General features: G+C 37.1%; 1 protein-coding gene across 6 annotated transcripts in view; it reads right to left on the minus strand.

The window, feature by feature from the left end:
- LOC127804009 (D-2-hydroxyglutarate dehydrogenase, mitochondrial) overlaps positions 1–21,307 on the minus strand; it is a 45,339-nt gene that overhangs the window by 2,466 nt on the left and 21,566 nt on the right. For 2 of the 6 annotated variants that reach the window (XM_052340709.1, XM_052340710.1), the window contains exons 7-14: positions 18,825–18,920; positions 18,570–18,679; positions 17,776–17,856; positions 8,173–8,273; positions 3,986–4,094; positions 824–929; positions 448–533; positions 237–362 (exon numbers count right to left, since the gene is read on the minus strand). In XM_052340709.1, coding sequence (XP_052196669.1) covers positions 237–362; positions 448–533; positions 824–929; positions 3,986–4,094; positions 8,173–8,273; positions 17,776–17,856; positions 18,570–18,679; positions 18,825–18,920 — 815 coding nt within the window. The remainder of the gene's footprint in view (positions 1–236; positions 363–447; positions 534–823; positions 930–3,985; positions 4,095–8,172; positions 8,274–17,775; positions 17,857–18,569; positions 18,680–18,824; positions 18,921–21,307) is intronic. The other 4 variants (XM_052340714.1, XM_052340713.1, XM_052340712.1 and 1 more) reach the window with 4 other exon arrangements.

The following is a 21,307-nucleotide window of genomic DNA, read 5'->3' on the forward strand; positions in this document are numbered from 1 at the left end:
CTGATATTATGCTATATTGTTAACCACTACCTCATCTAAAAGTTTAAACTAGTAGAAAGAGGGTTAATTTTTATTTTTTATATTATTATTTTTACTCTCAACAAAACTCATGGTATGTCAAAGAAGAATTCAAATCACAGGTGGAGTTTCATTGTTAAAAGTCTTTAATAGATTTGATCTCCTTCGGAGGATGATGCTATAACATTAAGCAGAACATTTTTCTCATGAAGACTCACACTTTCAGGAGATTTGCTGTAGTGTATTTTATTAGCTTTCATTAGTCCAAGGCCATGCTCAGCACTGATGCTCCCACGATGTTTGGATGTCCATTCATAAACAAAAGGTTCAGTTTTTGCTAAAACCTGCACCATATGTCCATTTGATTAGGTGCTGAACAATTCAGAATACATCAAAAAGTGTTTGGAAAAGCAGGAATATGAAAATTACAGTATCATCATACTCTGGAAGTGATATATTAAGATGCAGATTACCATCTCCAAGGTGTCCGTATCCCACCACTTTAGCTGAAGAACCTAAAAGGTTTCAGTTAAGGTTAGAGATGTAAATTTGAAATTTTATCCTCTGAGATAGCCAAAGATCATGAAAATAGTTATCAAGACCAGGTGGAAGTAACGAAAAAGTAAAAGCACTCATTTATGCAGGTAGGAGTAATTTTTATATTTTTTTCTAGTTTTTACTAAATCATCCATTAGTCATTTCAAAAATCCTTGCCTAAACACCAGTCTTATATCAATTCTCCAGATGGAGCTAATCTCTTGCCATGGCACCAAAATGGGAAGACAGAACAAGATAATTAGGTTACCAATACGTATCCGCATTGCCTCTACAAGATCATACATCTTGTCAACAGGTATTGATAAATCATATTTGTACACAGCCCCTGCTCTCATTAATGCTTCTGGTATACCCTGTGACAATCAATATAAAAGAAATTAAACGAAGGCCATTCTGAAATGATATTCTGAAAGCATGATAAAGCTCCTAACTTAAAATGATATTCAAAAGTTTGAACAAATGTCTTCCATTTTTTTTTCACTTACATCCAAAATAAGATTGCATTCAAATAATTCATTTGTAACATAAATTGCATCTTAGCTAATGGATGCTGAAAATAACACCATTAGTGGTGCATGTAGCATAGGAATTTTTTTTTTTTTCCATGTTTTGCTTTCTATATCTAGCTGACTCCACATAGTGGGATTAAGGTTTGGTATTTTGTTGCTGTTGCTTTTCATGTCTGATCATAACACTGGTGTCAAAGTCGTTTTCTTTTGGAATATCCACTCCACAGCCCCATTAGACTGATAGATTAAGAAGCAAGGTGAAGGTTCCCCAACTGTCATATATCATCAAAATGACTATTTTCCCACTAAGTCATCACCATCATATCCAGTGGAGAGAGCTAAAATATTCATTAATCAAGTATCATTATCATCATCAACTGCACCTCATCTGAACCAAGTTAGAGTTGGTGGCACGACATTCATAATGTCAATTGACTTCTCAAAGTCACATTGACAATACAAATCCATACAAAAGAACAATGTGAAAAAATTTTATGCCGAAAACCCTTCCCGAAGCAAGCTTCTAGAGCGAGGGAATGGTGAGATAAAATTCCAACACTATCTTCATATGGAAAAGTTTCATGAGGTGGAGGTGAATAAAGAAATTATTATGATTGTGTTCAATCACTCTTGATATTGTGAAACCAACCAGTACATGGAAACGCGACATAATAGTCATTGATCAGTATCGTGTTCTAAGAAAATTGTGTTCTAAGAAAATAGCCATTTAGAGAAATAAAACAACCTAAAAGCAATCTTTACCCATTTCCAAGCACCAATTGCTATTGGAAGCAGAAAAGCTGCTACTGTAGGGGATTTTATACAACACAATACAGTAACCAGCTTCACATTTCATTCACTTCAAAAACTGTTTGTCCTATTTTGAATTTGGTCCTGTTTTACATTAACAAGGTTGCTACCAGAGATCCTCATCATTCAATACCAATACAAATTATAGGGTTAACCTAAACTAGCTCATTTAATTTACCAGGGCAAGTACCTACACATGGTGGATTAATTTAGAGGCCAAATCCCTTCATGGGCAATAGCTAAAGCTGCAGGAACTTTGTGTTTCTGAAAAAAACAAAAAAAAATCCAATATCTTCAACCAACAGGACATGAAAGTAACATCCAATAAAGGGAGATGATTAGTAAGAAGTAACCAAATGGAGAAGGGAAAGGGATTTAGTGGTGAGAATACAGATAATGACCAATGGTAAAAGAGATTCTTAGCCTGGCAACAGTGTAAAAGCAAGGAAGAATTTTTTCCATTCTTACACAATTCACTGAAAGATTTATGAACTAAGTTTCAGAAACCAAACTAATAAAAAAATCTATTGATTTAATTTAATGGGATTAATCCTTTCTCGGTACAAAGGGTCAAAGAATATTATACTGGGTAAGACCACAGCATAGAGAAGGTTAATATATAACAACATATCAAGCCTTAATCCCACTATATGGGGTAGGCAGGATAGAGAAGGTCAAGTTGTATAAATATTTACACTCTAATCACTAAGTTATGATATGTTTAACCAAAGGAGAGAGAAATATAGCATATGAAAGCACAACATAGAGAAGAAGTCATTACCAAGTCATGACTGATGTCCAGCATGGAGGTCAAAAAGAAGATGCAACAAATGAGAGCATGAAATAGAGAAGAAGTTGAGTTCTAATTACAAAATTATGACTCCATGGTTATCCAACAAGAGGTGAGAGATCTTGTGAAGGTTAATGTCAAAGAATTGGAATGAGATGTTGCTAGTGCCTCCTTTACACCCTTGACAAATATATTCTAGATACCTTCCTGTTCCCAAGAAGGAAGTGATTAAATCAATGGCCGGGAGGGCATTGGTATTAACTTCCACAAGGGCTAATGCCAAGGAGGCAAAGACATGTTTGGTAGGAATGCATCTAGCAAGAACCTGAAACTTGAAGGTGTGAATGAAAGGGGAACTTCTTTTAAGGAAGCTAAGGAAAACAATAAGAGAATTTGAGGTGAAGATTCAGAATGTAATAGTGGCTAGCTAGAAGCAAGAAGCATCCCTACTAGGTCCAAGAAACATGAACAAGGTGGATTTGGTTGAAGTTTAGTTTACACCTATGCCCTAGGATTGTTGAGAGAAAGTTACTTATATAATTCTCCAGTACAATGTTTTTCTTTTTGTCTATTCCTCTCAATTCGTGAGAGGTTATTGTTCTTTCAGTTATGATGTTCTTGTGCATAACAACTTGAAATGGTAGGTGTTGGAATTTACACGCATGAACTGCTCTTTCCTTCAGTGGCTGATATTGATTTGTTTCTTATTTAGTTTGTTTCCTTTTACTGCTGTTCTGATTTGATTCCTTTATTCTTGTTGTTTTATTTATTTCCTTGTATTACTAGTGGATTGCATCTTGTACAATCTTTCCTTATTGTAGATATTTCCTAAGGTTGTTTAGGCAACTTTCTCTTCTTGGAAGACTGCCTAACTTAGAATTAAAGCTGTATATATTCTGTAACCTACGGATGAATTAAGTGAGATTGGATTTTTCAGTTCTTTGGTTCTCTCTTTCAACAGTAGGCTGTTGGGGTAACCTCTCAAGGAGGAGCTTTTGACTGGTTCCATTAAGTCTTTATGTCTTCTTGGGAGATGAATGGTGAACCTCAACGCTTATCTTTTTCTTTTCTAAATAAAGTTTCCACTCACTTACCGAAAGAAACAAAAGGAAGATGAGAAATAACTTATAACAGATGAGAATCCAAATGGGTAGTGAAGCAATTTTGCATGAATACTTAACTCTAATCATCAAGATATGACTCTTAAGGTATTTTCAACAGGTCAGACACTACCAACGGTGACAAAAAAATAAAAATAAAAAGCATTGAAAATATAGACATTCATGTGAAGTAGAGGAACCTCACGGATACGCCAGAAGGATAATGCTTGATTTATGTCTTGGGCCAGAACACCATCAGATACCAAACCACCTTCCATTGAACGAAGTAGGAAGGCTTCAAGTTTCTCTCTGGAGGCATGAATATAAATTTTTTAATCCAAACAATATAACATCAGTCCCAGTATTCATGATATGAAATTCCAAACAACAGAAATTCATCCTAATCAGATGAAAGGTCATGAGCAAAGTTAAAGTTAGTCATCACAAAATAATGATGCTATCGCAGCTGAAAAAATTGCAAATCATAAACCACAGTGAAACTTGAATCAGGCTTAAGGAACTTAAAGTTGAAAAGTAAATGGCTTCTTTCTAGGTGTATGATGATTTGGAATTTATTGACTAACTAGTGCATAAAGATGCATGGAATTAGTACAGGAGTTGGGAGGCAGATTAATCATGGCCTTTGAATTCGCATTCTCAAGTTAAAAATTTCATCATTTAGCAATAGGTTATAAACTTAAGATAGCTAGTAAAATTTACATTTTAAAAACAAAAACATACATACTAGAGGTCAAGAATGAATATTAAGTGTGATTAGGGAAGATTTATACCAAATATCAAAACAAGTGAAAAATTACACAACCACTTCCAGAACAACCAATGCTACAACTTAACACAGAGTTATAAACTTCATATGCCCGCACCTGAGTCAGTATTCTACTTCCATAAAAATCAAAAGAATTTTGATATGTATTACCCTCTTCAATAAGTGACCAAGGCAGAAGTGAAGTTTGGAGTTAAAAATTGTCCATGATATTATCTGGAACTTTTACAGAGACTAATCCACAGGCTTATATGCATGTATAAGGGAAGAGATGAAATATAGCAAGAACTTGAATTTCCCAGGACACATATCAGAAACTAAGTCAGGAGGAACTCAGCATTTTCTATCTGAATTCTCCCCTACCCTCCAAGACGTGGGAGTCTGCAAGGAAGGCCCAAAAGTTAAAGAGGTATAATATTAATGTCTAAAAGTCGTGACAAAGAAAGAAAAAGGAAATACAGGTATCTCAACAAGAATCACCATTGCAGCATGGCCCTCTTGCTAATCTGCCATGCAAATCTGCTATTCTTCTTCCAGTTTACTTCCACTCTGAAGCCTTACAGCAAAAACAGTTGCACAAAAGGGAAACAGGGTTGGTGTTACTTTTAAGAATTTTTCTTATGAGAAAATTTCTATTGCTACTCTCTGTTATTTCATCTAATCAACCATGCATCCTGAAGATGACAACTACATTCAATGTTGCTTTCACCCTTAAAGAGGGAATGAGTATGGGTTTCATTGTTTAATTATTTGTAATCTAATAATTCTCATAGAATTTTTCTCACGAGAATTTCATAACAGAAAGGTAGAGGATAGGGAAAAGAATCCCATGAAGATGTTATAGATGAAAAACACCCAACCAGGACAATATCCTGGTTTAGGACGGCCCACAGGTCCTACATCCTCATATAAACTGAGACCAAAGCAGTTTGAGCTCTTAAATATTTCTTTTCTTAATAAACCGACAGAACACCACCACTAAACCTTAATCCCTAACCCCACGGGGTAGCTCGAGCGGTCGTCTGCATGGGATCTGGGTGTTGGGTACCTATGTTGCACGGAAACGGAAATGGGAAACGCGGAAATGGTATTTTTCAAAAAAATTAGGAAATGGAAACGCAAGGTAAACTGTAATTTTTAAAAATATAGGGGTGTATGTGAAATTAAATTAAAATTTAAATTTAATTGCATATAATTTATATAATATAATTTAATTAATAGTTATTTAAATAATATAAATTTAAATTATATAAATAATATAAATAATGTATAAACAGAACCACTGATGCAATTTTTATAAATTTAAATTATATAAATATTATAAATTGCATCGGTGGTTAATTTAAATTAAATATTATTTATATAACAGCATCAGTGGTTGCTGTTAATTTAAATAATTAAATTATATAAATAATATTAAATTTATAATTTATATACTATAAATAATGTAAACCCTAAATTGCATCAGTGGTTGCTGTTAATGGCAGACCGCCGCCGCCGCCCTATCTCGCTGCTCGCTCTCAATGGCCGATCGCCGCCGCTTCAACTGTCTCTGCCACAGTCGTCGTCTCTCTTGCCGTCGACGCGTCTCTTGCCCTCGCCCTCGCCGTCGATCTCGCCTCTCACAGTCAACGCGTCTCTGCCATCGTCGTTGCCTCTCTCGCCATTGACGAGTTTCTTGCCATCACCCTCGCCTTCGATCTCGCCTCTCTCACAGTCGACGCATCTCTGCCACCATCGCTCGCCTCTCTCGCCATCGACAACTCTCTTACCTTCACCCTCGCCTTCGATCTCGCCTCTCTCACAGTCGACATGTCTCTGCCACCGTCGCTCGCTTCTCACCCTCATCGCCGACTGCCATCCGCCATCGTACACTCCATCTCTCGCCTCACCGTCAACCGTCGCCGCACACTACATATCTCGCCTCGCCTCTCGGTGACCTTCCTCGTTGCAAGTGACTAGTCGCTGGAAACGCATTTCCTGCGGGAGACGCGTTTCCAACATGTTTCTGTAAATTGCGAAACTCCCCCCAGAATGTTTCGCAATTTACAGAAACGGCCCAAACATGGTTTCGGGCCGTCTTCGCGTTTCCGAAACGCGAAACGGTTCGAGAACGGCGAAACGGCTCGTTCGAGCCGTTTCCGTGCTTCATAGTTGGGTATTGCCAGGTCGCATGTTCGCCCTGGACAGTGTGGCATTGTATCATTGCGCTACATGAGAGGCCACTGGCATGGGTCTTTGACCCGAATTTACCCAGCCCAGCCTGACTGCCCGGTTGGGTTGGCTCCGCTGGTTATAGGGGAGAAGGTGACGGCTGTTGCCGAAGGTTTTAGATGTCGGGGCTTCCTCCGATTCCAGCATTATTATAATTAAAAAAAAAAAAAAACTTAATCCCACCAGGTGCAGTTATAACCAACAGGATAGAAATTTTTCAACACAAGAATTTTTTGATTTGATCAATATAGGAAGATCATAAAACTATTCTGCTGCTTAGCAAAGTAATACTGTGTATCAAGTTCTTCTAACGTATACATCTAATATTCTGCTGCTGAACATTTCTAACCCCATTACATCTGCTGGCACGTCAGATTCCTATCACTCATCTTTATTGTACATAACAACTAAATATGTCCCTACTAAAAATAACAAAAAAATCTAAGCAAAACTTTCACAATTTACAACATATCAAGCTATAATCCCACTAGGTGGGGTCTGCAACAAACTTTCTTTTAAGTTTTCAAATTTGAATAGTTCTTAGCTTGTGCCCAAGACAAAATTTCCAAAGATTTTTAAACTTAAATAGTAAGCAATCCTTTATATTTTATTTTCCATTTAATAAAAAATGTTCAAACGGCACTATAAGAGCCTTAGCCATACAGAAACTTAACAGGAACATAATCAGAAAAGCTCAACAAGAATGTAACAATCTATAAAATCAACCAGACAAAAAGAAGATTCACACTTGACAAAAAAAAAAAAAAAAGAAGAAGATTTTCAAAAAAGTTCCTTTATAACAAAACCAAACAATAACATACATATAAGGAAACAAGTAAAGAGATCAGCAACTTTGCCAAAATACAAAGTATTCACTCACAATGATTGCCACAAAAATTCCGGCTTGCTATTGTTTTTCTGACTCCACTGTTTTTTGGTAATTTTTTATCTTAGAAGAGAATTGATTCAATCTTTGCCATGTGAAAACTGATCCTCTGGTCGTTCATAAGAGAGAAATTAATAGTGGACAATGGCCAGTAACTCCACTCATGACATCCTAGAGTAATTGAACAAGGTAACACCACTCATGACATCCTAGATTCAGCTCATATTCACAGAGTGCAGTACAAGAACACTGTTTCAAAATAAACTCAAGCATTGGGGTCATTGTGCATGGTCAATTAACTCAAGTCATTTTTCTATTCCTCCATTACTTGATGACTTGAACAATAAAAAGAAAGAGGAATGCAAGAAACCTATCTCAATTCATGACCATGCAAAAAGCCAACTTGACAAAACCATAAAGCTGATAACTATTTAAGATGACAACTAAATTCAGAAAAAGAAAGGAAGAATTAATTTTAGTGGATAAACAATCAAGTAGCTTACCTGTCATAAGATTCATCACTGCCTGTTGTCTCAATCAGAACATAGAAGTTGTGGATTGAAGGTGGTAATGGATTTCTAGTACCTTCCAAGTGATTAAGGACCTGTTACCATATAACAGTGCTAATACTTTAGAAACAGAAAATGAAAGAGCATATGCTAACTTCTTTAAAAGAAGTAATATCATTTCAGGAGATATGTAGAACTTTCACATCTAGAAATCATATCCAGAACCAGCACAGGATCTGGACCAGTCTGGCTACATGGTAGATTAGCAAGCACTTTTCGCAGGGTAAAAGTTATGGCTTTGTGCCTATAAAATCTTTTCCTATAAAGTTATGGTAGCCACTCTTTTCCTATAACATATTTTCAATTATTTATGGCTTTGTTCAAATAATCATGAGGATTGACCATGCTAAGCTAACCCTTCAAGTGTAACACCTGAAACCATCATTAGTGACCATTAAACATAATTCTAGGGGAAAAAAAAAAAATGAATTATAATAGTTTAGGGACCCAAACGTCATTTTTTCCATAATTTGGGGACCAAAATGAAAAGTTTAGATAGTCCAGATTTTAGCCATACCATGACACACGAATTTCTATAATATTCTTGAGGATTCATTGATTTTATGGATATGAATAAATTGATTTCTCTAAATATGATATGATATGATTTAAATCTTTCTAATTGATAAGAGATAAGGTAAGATTATTTGATTTTATGGATATGAACAAATTGATTTCTCTAGATATAATATGATATGATTTAAATCTTTCTAATTGATAAGAGATAAGGTTAGATTCTTTAATTTTATGGATATGAATAAATTGATTTCTCTAGATATGATATGATATGATTTAAATATTTCTAATTGATAAGAGATAAGGTAATATTTAAATTTATCTTATGGAAAAGAGAAGATATGAACAAATTGATTTCTCTAGATATGATATGATATGAAATGATTTAAATATTTCTAATTGATAAGAGATAAGGTAAGATTTGAATTTATCTTATGGAAAAGAGGAGATATGAATAAATTGATTTCTCTAGATATGATATGATTTAAATATTTCTAATTGATAAGAGATAAGGTAAGATTTGAATTCACCTTATGGAAAAGAGGATATTTGATTGGGATCCTTATCAAATAGGATTCTTGACTATAAATATGGCTTTCCCCCTTCACAATTCTTCACTTCCCCTTTCCTTAGTTGGCCGACCCCCTCCCTCTCTTTCTTTGTTACTCCCTTATTCCTTTCTTACTACAAGCAAGACAACAAGGTGTGAAGGTTTTGATTAGAAAAAAAGAGTTAAAGATATTTTTTATTCCAATCAAGTTGAAGGTAAGTGCATTATGAACTATCTTCGTGTTTAAATAAATTCATGAAATCAAGTTTCATGGTCCCTCGTGTCATGATTACAAGCAAGCTTCGGGACCGGAGTTTAGTAGCTACGCACGAAGGTTCTTACCCCTACAAGTTGGTAGAATCTATCATGTCTCCTCATGTTGCAAGTTCAAGTTATCCCATGTTTAAATACGATTAGTACTTCATTTGTACTTAATGAGATTTATCTCACCGCCCCTTATGTTCCCCCCCCCCCCCCCCTAGGTGGCAATGAATAAGGAGGTTGGAGCATGGATGCGGCGTGTGGTGGCATTTTAAAGGGTTTCCAGAATTTAATTTCAGTTTTTTTTAGGATGTCTTTTAGATAAACCAGTCCAAGTCTTTTTTTCCTTTCCTTCTTTCTGTTGAAATAAAGTTTTTTTTTCAATAATAAACTCTAGATTTTAAATGAATTCTATAAAGCATGTTTTGAAATTTTATTTAAGTTTATGAAAGTTTGATTCTCGGTTTAAGTTCTGAGCGTCGCATTAAGTGTTCAAGCCAAACATTATCTGGAGTCTGGACTGCTGTATAAGTTTCACTTGCACAACATTTACCTTGAACTCTCTGTTAAACATAAGCAAACAACAACCTCATGAGTTTGAGTTCTACACCACTCCACCTTCATATACTTTCTAATGAATAACAGACCACCACATATGATTTAACCCCCTGACCAGGTATTCTTCATGATGCCTCGCCATCCTAGCAATACCTACAACCTATGACTACAGTTTGTGAATTGGTTTTTACCTGTCCTATAGAAGTCTCCATTGATTGTATCAGTATAAGTCAACCATAAACCATCCTAAAGGCAATCCTGAAAGTATCAAACTGATTCTGTAGGCAATAATTTAGAAATAGGTATAAAAAAATTCCCATTCCCATAACTCCTTAACAAGCTGAACTACTAGTAACCATACTTTTTCTTTTTTAACCAAAATCAGGTTTCAGTTTATTATGAGCCATATGAACCTTAAGCCTTATAATTTTAAAGAATACCTTCATGGTTCTTTAACATTCATTTTAGCATTTGTTCTCACCTTAAGAGTTCAACTAAAGTTATGTGCATATATGGGACCAGCTGGATTTCCAATTTGTTAAACTTTCCAATCACTTCATCCATAAGGCAAATATGCATGCAAAGGATTCACTTGTTTCTGTCTGAGCTACTTTTATGATCTTCACCTTCTATCATTTTGACACATTGATACATCAACTATTAATCTTTAAAACCTAACATAGCATGTCTAAGACCCTAGCATCTGCTTCTATAAAATCAATCAGGACCATAAGGACGGTATATATTTCACTTTAATTATCTTCATTCCTCACTGTCTTTGAAACTTTTCCATATGAAGATGGTTTTGTAACTCTATCTCATCATTCCCTCCCTAGAGGATTGTGTTAAGAAGGGCATCCAGCATAAAATTTTGCCACATTGTTCTTTTACATGGATTTGTATTGTCAATGTGACTCAAACGTCAATTGACATTATGAATATCATATCACTGACCCTAACTTAGTTAGGATAAAGTGCAATTAATAATGATGAATGATATTTCACTTTAACCAAGTCAATTGAGATAGCACACTCTCACTTTAACTAAATCATGATGAATTATATTTTTGCGGTGGGCCAATCATAATACTATGGGAACTGATATTTCTGCACTCTCTCACTGTCATCTTCTTGCTGTGCCTTCATGCTTCCTGGTTGGAAAAGATAGCAATAGAGGATACAGGAAGCAGGCAACCTAACATAATCCAAAGGATAAAAAGGTCCATAGAAAACACACCAACTATCCAATTAAAATATTGCAAGTGGTCAAGGACCAAAACTCTAAGGTCTGAAGTAGCTACTTTCCACAAAAAATGTTAGGTCAAAATCCTGTTTGCCATTGCCATTGTATGCCCCCCCAAAATAATAATAATAATAATAACTAGCAAGATAAACACCATGAAATCACAAAATGGTTTCTTCTCCAATGAAACCATAAAGAAAAACTATGGGAAAAAAAGAATTCTCAAGAAAAAAGGTAACAATTAGAGTTGCAAAGAGAGTGAGAGAAGCATGACAAAAACAAATAATCCAATGAAACAAGCCTGTTTAGTTACAGAAAACAGTTTCTAATTTCCATCTCTAATTTTTCACTTTATTTACAGTTTTCAATTTCCAAAAAAAGAAGGAAATGGAAAAACATGTTACATTACTGAATATAGAACACTATTTTCTTATCTTGAAAACTAAAAAAAATGTTTAAAATGCTTGGGCAGAAAGTATGTGCAATTGTTACATAATGCAATATCACACTATCAATCATCATCATCATCAACTACACTGTTGAATTATATGGTTATAGTTTAGGGTTAATCCTAATATAGAGCCCATGGCCAATTGTATTTGTATATATATATATAGGTGTATAGTCTATGAATTTTATTAAGTGGTTTTATACATATTAAAAGCTAGGTTTATTTCCTAAGCTTCACATGGTATCAGAACCAAAACACAAACCCTAGCTTTTAATACAAACCCTAGCAGCCACCATACAAACCCTAGCCGCCGCCGCCCACATCATCGACGAACACCGTCGGTCACGTCGCCACTGATCGCCGTAGCCTGCCGTGCCACCGCCGTCGCCACCCACTGCATTTCTACCACGCGCGCTACTTGTCAGCTGCGGGTCTTCACCATCCGGCCACCGATCACGCACACCACCGCCGCCGTTGCGTTCACCGGCCTCCGATCTGTTGACTCCCGGAGGATCGTCGCCGTTGCCGCCGCCACGCGCCGCCTCTCTAGCACTGTTCACGGAGACATTTTTGCTTCGATCTCTCTCACTAGTGCTCCGATTGCAACGCTGTCTTCACCATTGGACTCGCCTCCTTCAGTCCATCCAAGCCCAGGTGGTTTCGTCGCCATCCGCGGCCGCTGATCACCGGCATCTGCCATCTGTCGTCGCTCCAGCATACCTATTCTTTGTGCTAAATCATCAAGCCTGTATTTTTTGATTTATTTGACCCTTTGGTTTCAGATTTGTTGATATTGTAGGGCTCCCTTTTATCCAACATGAATGGTACTAGTAAATCTGGCTCCTTTTCTGGTATTTTGTCTCTCTATCCAGCTATTTCTACTAAGAAGTTGATAGGTAGTTCCAATTATATCTCTTGGTCCAAGGCGGTTGAATTATGGTGTATGGGTCAAGGCTTACAGGATCATCTAACTATCAAGGCCGAGAATGTGACCACAAACAAACCCGAGTGGCAGAGAGTTGATGCTCTATTGTGCAGTCTCCTGTGGCAGTCAATTGATCCCTCTCTTCATCCGATCTATACTAACTATACCACGTGCTGTGAATTGTGGGCTCAGGCCAAGGTGTTATACACTAATGACATTCAATGCCTGTATTCAGTGGCGTCTAATCTGCTCAGTTTACGACAACAAGGTTTGACTCTTCCTGATTTTCTTGGTCGGATGGTCTCTATTAAAGCTGAATTTAACTCCTTGTTATCTGCTGGTACGACTGCTGTAGAGAATCTAGCTCAGCGGGATAAGTTACTCATGGTGTGTACTCTTGCTGCCATTGGTCCTAAGCTTGCTCCTGTTCGTGATCAGATTCTTGCTAGTCCTACTGTACCTACTATGGATGAAGTGTATTCTCGTCTTCTTCGGGTTTCATCTGTTCCTATGATGCCTCCCTCTTCTACAGGTGATCATTCAATCATGGCTTCTCAAGTTCAGAGTAGTGGCGAACAGGGCGGAGATTGTGGTAATCAAGGTAAACGCCCCAAGTGTAACTATTGTCACAAGTGGGGGCATACTAAGGAACAATGTTATAAGTTGCATGGCCGCCCTCGTGTTAATGCTGCTCATGCTGATGGTTCTCGATCTGAGTCCTTTGATGGTCATCCACCACAATATGTCCTTCTCACTGGGACTGACTATGATGAGTATCTCAAGTATAAGACGTCCCATCAAACCTCATCCACAGTTGCTTCTGTCGCCCATTCTGGTGATTCCATTGCCTGTCTCGCTCAGTCATCCTTTTTGGGACCATGGGTCCTGGACTCAGGTGCTTCTAACCATATCTCTGGTAATCCCCATTTGTTCTCTCATTTTACTAATTCTATTTCTTTACCTTCTGTAACATTAGTCAATGGGTCCAAAGCGGTTGTTAAAGCTATTGGCACTGCCAAACCCTTACCTTCTCTGCCTTTAGATTTTGTCATTTATCTTCCTCATTGTCCCTTTAATCTTGTCTCTGTTAGTAAACTTACGTGTGCCTTAAATTGTTCTATCACCTTTTATGATCATTCTGTTACTATCCAAGATCGCGGTACGGGACAGATGATTGGCGTCGGATGTGAGTCGCATGGTCTCTATCATCTCAACCTTCCTGCATCGCCTATTGCTTGCTTGGTGACTGAGTCACCTGCTCTTCTCCACAATCGTTTGGGACATCCTAGTTTGGCTAAGTTTCAGAAGATGATCCCCAGTTTATCTAGTTTGTCGTCTTTTCATTGTGAGTCTTGTCAACTTGGAAAGTAGTCTCACACTCTTTTTCCAAAGCGTGTCAATAATCAAGCTGTGTCCCCGTTTGCTTTAGTTCATTTTGATGTCTGGGGTCCTAGTCGTGTTGTGTTTGTTTTGGGTTTTCAATATTTTGTAACGTTTATCGACGATTATTCTCGTTGCACATGGTTATATTTAATGAAAAATCATTCTGAGCTATTCTCAATTTTTGAATCCTTTTGTGCTGAAATCAAAAACACAATTTCATACCTCTGTCCAAGTATTGGGCAGTGACAATGCCCCTGAATATTTTTCTATTCCCTTTACTACCTTTATGTCTTCTCAGGGGATTTTGCATCAATCATCTTATGCATATACACCACAACAGAATGGAGTTGCTGAGCGTAAAAACAGACATTTGATTGAACTGCTCGCACTCTTATTCTACATCATCATGTCCCATTTCGCTTTTGGGCTAAAGCTGTCCTTGTTGCTTGCTATCTCATTAACAGGATGACCTCATCGGTTCTTCAACACCAGATTCCTCACTCTCTCTTGTTTCCTGATCAACCATTATATATTCTTCCTCCACGTGTCTTTGGTTGCATTTGTTTTGTCCATAATCTATCTCCCAGTCATGATAAATTGTCTGCTCGGTCCATCAAGTGCATTTTTCTTGGTTACTCTCGCCTTCAGAAGGGTTATCGGTGTTATTCTCCTGACACTCGCCGCTATTTTCTTTCGGCATATGTTACCTTTTTTGAGTCGTCTCCTTTCTACTCTTCGCCTCATTCCGAGTGTCCACCCATTTCTAAGGCCATCCCTCTTCCCGCGAGTCCTCCTGCTCCTATTCTCCCTGTTCCTTCTTCTACCCCATTGCAGGTTTATCATCGGCGTCATCAGCCTCGGTCTCCTCCCGGCGGAGATGTTGCTCTTGCGCCTTCTCCCGCATCTCCTACTACTTCAGCGACTCCTCTTGCCTCACATCCTGCTCCAGTCTCTCCACCTGCCGCGGTCTTGCCTTCTGAGGATTTGCTTCTTATTGCCCTTAGGAAAGGTACCCGTTCTTCTCGCAATCCTCACCCCATTTATAATTTTCTTAGCTATCACCGTCTCTCGTCTCCTTTTTGTGCTTTTGTGTCTTCCTTATCCTCTGTTTCAGTACCTAAGACTGTTAGTGAGGCACTTTCTGATCCGGGGTGGCGACAAGTAATGGTGGATGAGATGATTGCTTTGCATTCCAATGGTACTTGGGATTTGGTTCCTTTACCCCCAGGGAAATCTCTTGTCGGCTGTCGGTGGATCTATACTGTCAAGGTGGGTCCTGATGGGCAGGTTGATCGCCTCAAGACTCGTTTGGTTGCCAAAGGGTATACTCAGGTTTATGGCCTTGACTATGGTGACATTTTTTCCCCTGTTGCTAAGATGTCATCTGTGCGTTTGTTTCTCTCTATAGCAGCTATGCGCCACTGGCTGTTGTATCAACTGGACATTAAGAATGCCTTCTTACATGGTGAGCTTCAGGAGGATATTTATATGGAGCAACCTCCTGGGTTTGTTGCTCAAGGGGAGTCTAGGCAGGTTTGTAAACTTCGTCGCTCACTATATGGGTTGAAGCAGTCTCCTCGAGCCTGGTTTGGTCGTTTCAGTGCTGTCATTCAAGACTTTGGTATGACTCGTAGTGAGTCTGATCATTCGATTTTTTATAAACACACATCACAGGGGAGGTGTATATATTTGGTTGTCTATGTGGATGATATTGTTATTACTGGTGATGATCAGGATGGTATTATTCAGTTGAAGAAACATCTTTTCCATCATTTTCAGACTAAGGACTTGGGGTTACTTAAATACTTTCTTGGTATAGAAGTTGCTCAGTCCAGTTCTGGTATTATTATCTCTCAACGGAAGTATGTGTTAGATATTCTGGAAGAAACCGGGATGCTTGATTGTAAACCTATAGATTCTCCTATGGACCCTAATGTAAAGCTCTTACCAGGACAGGGGGAGCCTCTTGCTGATCCTGGAAGATACCGCAGGCTAGTTGGAAAACTTAATTATCTCACTATCACTCGTCCAGATATTTCTTTCTCAGTCAGTGTTGTCAGTCAGTTTTTACAGTCTCCTTGTGATAGCCACTGGGATGCGGTAGTCCGAATTCTCAGGTACATTAAGGGAGCTCCAGGTAGAGGACTATTGTATGAGGACAGAGGTCATACTCGAGTAGTCGGATATTCTGATGCTGATTGGGCAGGTTCTCCTTCTGACAGACGATCTACTTCAGAATATTGTGATCTGATTGGAAGAAACCTAGTATCTTGGAAAAGTAAGAAGCAGGAGGTTGTTGCTAGGTCGAGTGCCGAAGCAGAATATCGTGCTATGGCCTTGGCAACGTGTGAATTTATCTGGTTAAAACAATTGCTTCAGGAGCTCAAGTTTGGGGAGATATCACAGATGAGATTAATTTGCGACAATCAAGCTGCATTACATATTGCTTCTAATCAAGTCTTTCATGAGAGGACCAAACATATCGAGATAGATTGTCACTTCATTCGAGAGAAGATTTTATCTGGCTGTATTACCACAGATTTTGTCAATTCCAATAACCAGTTAGCAGATGTCTTCACTAAGTCTCTCAGGGGTCCTCGAATTGAGTATATTTGTAGCAAGCTTGGCGTATATGATATATATGCTCCAGCTTGAGGGAGAGTGTTGAGTTATATGGTTATAGTCTAGGATTAATCCTAATATAGAGCCCATGGCCCATTGTATTTGTATATATATATATAGGTGTATAGTCTATGGATTTTATTAAGTGGTTTTATACATATTAAAAGCTAGGTTTATTTCCTAAGCCTCACATACACCTTATCCTAACCGAGCTAGGGTGGATGACATAGCATTGATAATGTCAATTGGCTTCTAAATGTCACATTGGCAATGCAAATCCATGTAAAAGAATAATGTGGCAAAATTTTATGCCGGATGCCCTTCCTGAAGCAACTCTCTAGTGAGAGAATGATGAGATAGAGTTGTTCCAACACCATCTTCATATGAAAAAGTTTCATGAGATGATAGTGAACAAAATTAATCAATATAGTGTTAATTTTGTGACACCAACCTATACAACATGAAAACATGACTAGTTATTATAATATTAAAAATTATATTGTCATTTCTATGAAATTAATATTATCAACACAATATTCATGATATTAATACTATAATTTTAACTATAACAATTTATCAGTAACATTAATATTATATTAAAATTGTGAATAAATTAAATTGACAATGTTATAAGACCAATATTACCAATACAATATCCATGATATTGCTAATATTATGAGATTAACAAACATTAAAAATAACCATATTCACAAACATGCAAAATAGTGCATGTACAAATTACAAGATTTCAAACGCTCCTCACCCCATACAACACCAATTTAGGAGGAGTCCACCATAAACACTACTCTTTACTGGAGAAAGATTATGAGGTAGTTTATGGTAATGGCAATGACAGTCAGGGAATACCTAATATTATAAAGCATATAAAAGAAAGATTTTCTTTTATGACAAGTGAATAAAGCATTAAATGCACAAAAAGAGCAGAACCTGGCAGCACCGTGGAATAGAAATGAAAACAAATAAATGATTATCAACTTAAAATATCTGTATCCACTAGAGAAAATTACCAGATCCATTGCACTGCTATCCAAAAATTCAAATGCAGATAGAATTTCCCCGAGCTTCCTTTTGGCTTCCAATAGTAGATTCTAGTGCCAATGACCAAAATAAATAAATTACCTTCAGGATTGACTGAAATAATGTGATAGAAATACATGGAAGTCTAGAATTCATGTAGCCGATCCACATAGTGGGATAAAGGCTAGATATGTTGTTGTTGTTGTTGTTGATTGACTGCATTAATGCAAAAACACATTATGTTCCTGCAACTACCAATATATACTTTGTTTTATTGTGCCCATATGTTACAGATCTATGAAAGTCAAGTTCAGAAACACGTTCTCTGTGTATAACAGGTCCCTTTAAGTTTTGGTGCTGTCACGAATTGGGAAGAAAACTGAACGTATGTCTTATTCATTCTGTCCAGATCTATATATATATACAGAAAACTAGCCAATCTACAATAGGACACTCTTAATTAGAAATTTCCTCTAATGGAGATAATCTCTAAGTGATTTACAGAACCTACCAAATCTGTACACCTAATCTTCTATTTATACATTAGGAAATAATCCACAAAACAGCTTGATTGACAGCCCTTAAACTTTCCAAGATAACTCCCATAAATCTGCCTCAATCAATCTGCTATATGATCTCCGACAGGTGCAATCATGAAGTTCTCCAAGACAAACCGGATCAGATTTCTAATATGTGATAACTCTCCTTGCATTAACTAAATTATATGCTTTCCTAAGTAGAAATTAGTGGGAGATTTATGTTAGTGCAACGGAAGTGATTTTACCTGGCAGCTGATGTAGTCTTTACAAGCAAGAAAAGCAAGATTTACTGATGACAGTTTTGGAGGCGTAACTATGGAGATTTTAGTTATGATTCCCAGGGATCCTTCACTTCCTAGTCCAAATAAATTGGATAAATAAGTTCTCTGGACAAAACATTTTAATGCATTTTTATTAAGTTTAGAAATGAGATACAAAACCAATCGTAGATTACTTGCCAAACCAATGAAATAAAATGAATAATTATAACATGTTTTTACCTATAAACAAATGCTTCAAGTCATACCCAGTATTATCCTTACGTAGTGTCCCAAGCAGGTCAAGCACAGTACCATTGGCTAAAACAGCTTCAAGACCTGAACGGTCGATGTACAATGTGATCGAATGAAATACATGTGCAAGGAAGAGAATTCAATGTCTATCAGATCCTCAATACAACATGAAGGAATTGACAAGAGCACTTGGATCTAGCAATAAATGAATTAGCAAGTGACAGTAATTACTCAAATATTTTATTTCTTTTGGCAAGTAAAAGATAAATATAAGTGCCAAAGAGGGTGAAGCCAAAGTACAACGTTTAAGATGTTGAGAGTAAAAATAATAATATAAAATATATAATTACTCCTCTCTCTACAAGCTTACACTTTTAGATAAGATGGCGGTTAACAATTCAATATGATATCTAAGCGGGCAAGGAAAGCTATTTAGTTTAAAGCTCACCATCAACCTGATATTTAAATAGATACACATGTTCAGCCAAATTATGCGCTGAAGTTTAGCCACACATAAAGGGTTGCCTTGAGTGTAAAAATCATCACCATCATTACTATCAATTACACCTTGTCCTAACTTAGGTGGCACAAAATCTATAATGTCAATTGACTTATGAAAGTCATATTGTCAATACAAATCTATACAAATAAATTGAAGATCAGTTGAAAATTTTCAAGCCAATAGTTAAAGATCAATTGAAAATTTTCCATTGACTTAAAGATCAGCTGAAGCCTAAAAATCCATTCATTTTATTTCAATGGAACATTTTGCAAAGTCAATAGAAAAAATAAAACCATAGCACCAAACACTGACACCCTCAACATGTACAAAACTGAAGTAACAGAAAATAAAATATCCCTAAAATGAGTTCTCTGACATCTCCCAATCTGAGTCCAAGTCCAGTCTTGCCACTTTAAGTCACCTGAAAAATGTCTTTATAATCAAAAGTCAAGTTTTCTTTTCCAATATTGTTAAGATCAAAGAATATCAAGTCCCTAATATGGGTATAAGGTCAAGCACATTTTTTATACCCTTACCATTATCATCTCCCTTTGATATATGTACATAAAAGTGAATAGAGGAGTTCATTTAAGACAAGCAAACATTATTCAGAATATACACAGAGAAGCATAAAAATTTGGCCATCATTCAACCACAAGTATAAAGGTATTCTGCATTGTTGGAAGAAGATAAGGAATAACAAAAGGCTCAGGAGGTAATCGGACAATTCAGTCCAAAAGATAAGAAAGAGTGAGGATAATTCAGTCTCAAGTTGTCCTAATTCTTGTTGATCTAAATCTGAAAAATAGATAGCTAAAGTGTTGTAATCTACTCCTATAAAATAGGAGAATAGTTAGGAGATCTTTTAGCAGATTTTTTAGGACTTTTGTGTATATATATCTCACAAGTCAATGAGTTATACATGATGGTGAGATTCCATAATTTTTCTACCTAGTCTCTTTATGGTATTAGAGCCCCGGTTTGTGGCACCCGATAGCTAGTGTTCTATTTTGTATAGGACTCTCAAGCTCACGCAATGGCTGAGAATCCAGCACTAAGCGAGATTTCCACCACCAATCCTCTTTCAATGAAGAATAATCACGTTCCAATTACTCTAACAGCTCTTGATAGCCATTCATTCCAAATCACTCTACACAAGCTGAATGGAACCAATTTTCGAGAGTGGTCCCAATCAGTTATGCTAGTAGTTCGAGGGAAGGGTAAAGTAGGCTACCTTACAGGAGATATTGCAAAGCCAAGCCCCGAGTCAGCAACTTATGGCGTATGGAAGGCAGAGAATGCCATTGTTATGGCATGGTTAGTCAACTCCATGGAACCTAAGATTAGAAGAACATATTTATTCTAAAAAACAGCTAGAGAGATTTGGAAGGTTGTCCAAGAGATATACTCAAACCTTGAAAACACAGCCCAAAGTTTTCAAATCCGATCTATCATCCAAACCACGAGGCAAGGTACTAACTTAGTCACTGAGTACTATAACAATTTAACTGAATTATGGCAAGAAATGGACCTTTTCTATGAGATTACATGGAAGTGTCCTGTAGATGGAAGAAAGTATGACAAGGTGGTGGAGAAAGAAAGAGTTTTTGACTTCTTACATGGTCTAAACTCTGATTTAGATGAAGTAAGAGGCAGATTACTTGGCATTGAGCCCTTCCCATCAATGAGAGAGGTGTTTGTTGAAGTAAGAAGAGAAGAGAGTAGGAAGAAAGTGATGTCACCTACATCAATTCATTCAAACAATGAGGTATATATATTCAAAACTCTGCCTTGAATATATCTCGTGGAAAGCTTCCTATCACAGCTAAAGGAGAGGTACAAAAAGATAAGCAGTGGTGTGAACACTACAACAAACCCTATCATACTAGGGAAACCTGCTAGAAAATCCATGGAAAGCCAGCAAATTGGAAGCCAAAAAATCAGCGAAAGGGAGGTCAGTCCACACACA

Source organism: Diospyros lotus, chromosome 6, assembly GCF_014633365.1.
Source record: "Diospyros lotus cultivar Yz01 chromosome 6, ASM1463336v1, whole genome shotgun sequence".
Classification (NCBI taxonomy): domain Eukaryota; kingdom Viridiplantae; phylum Streptophyta; class Magnoliopsida; order Ericales; family Ebenaceae; genus Diospyros; species Diospyros lotus.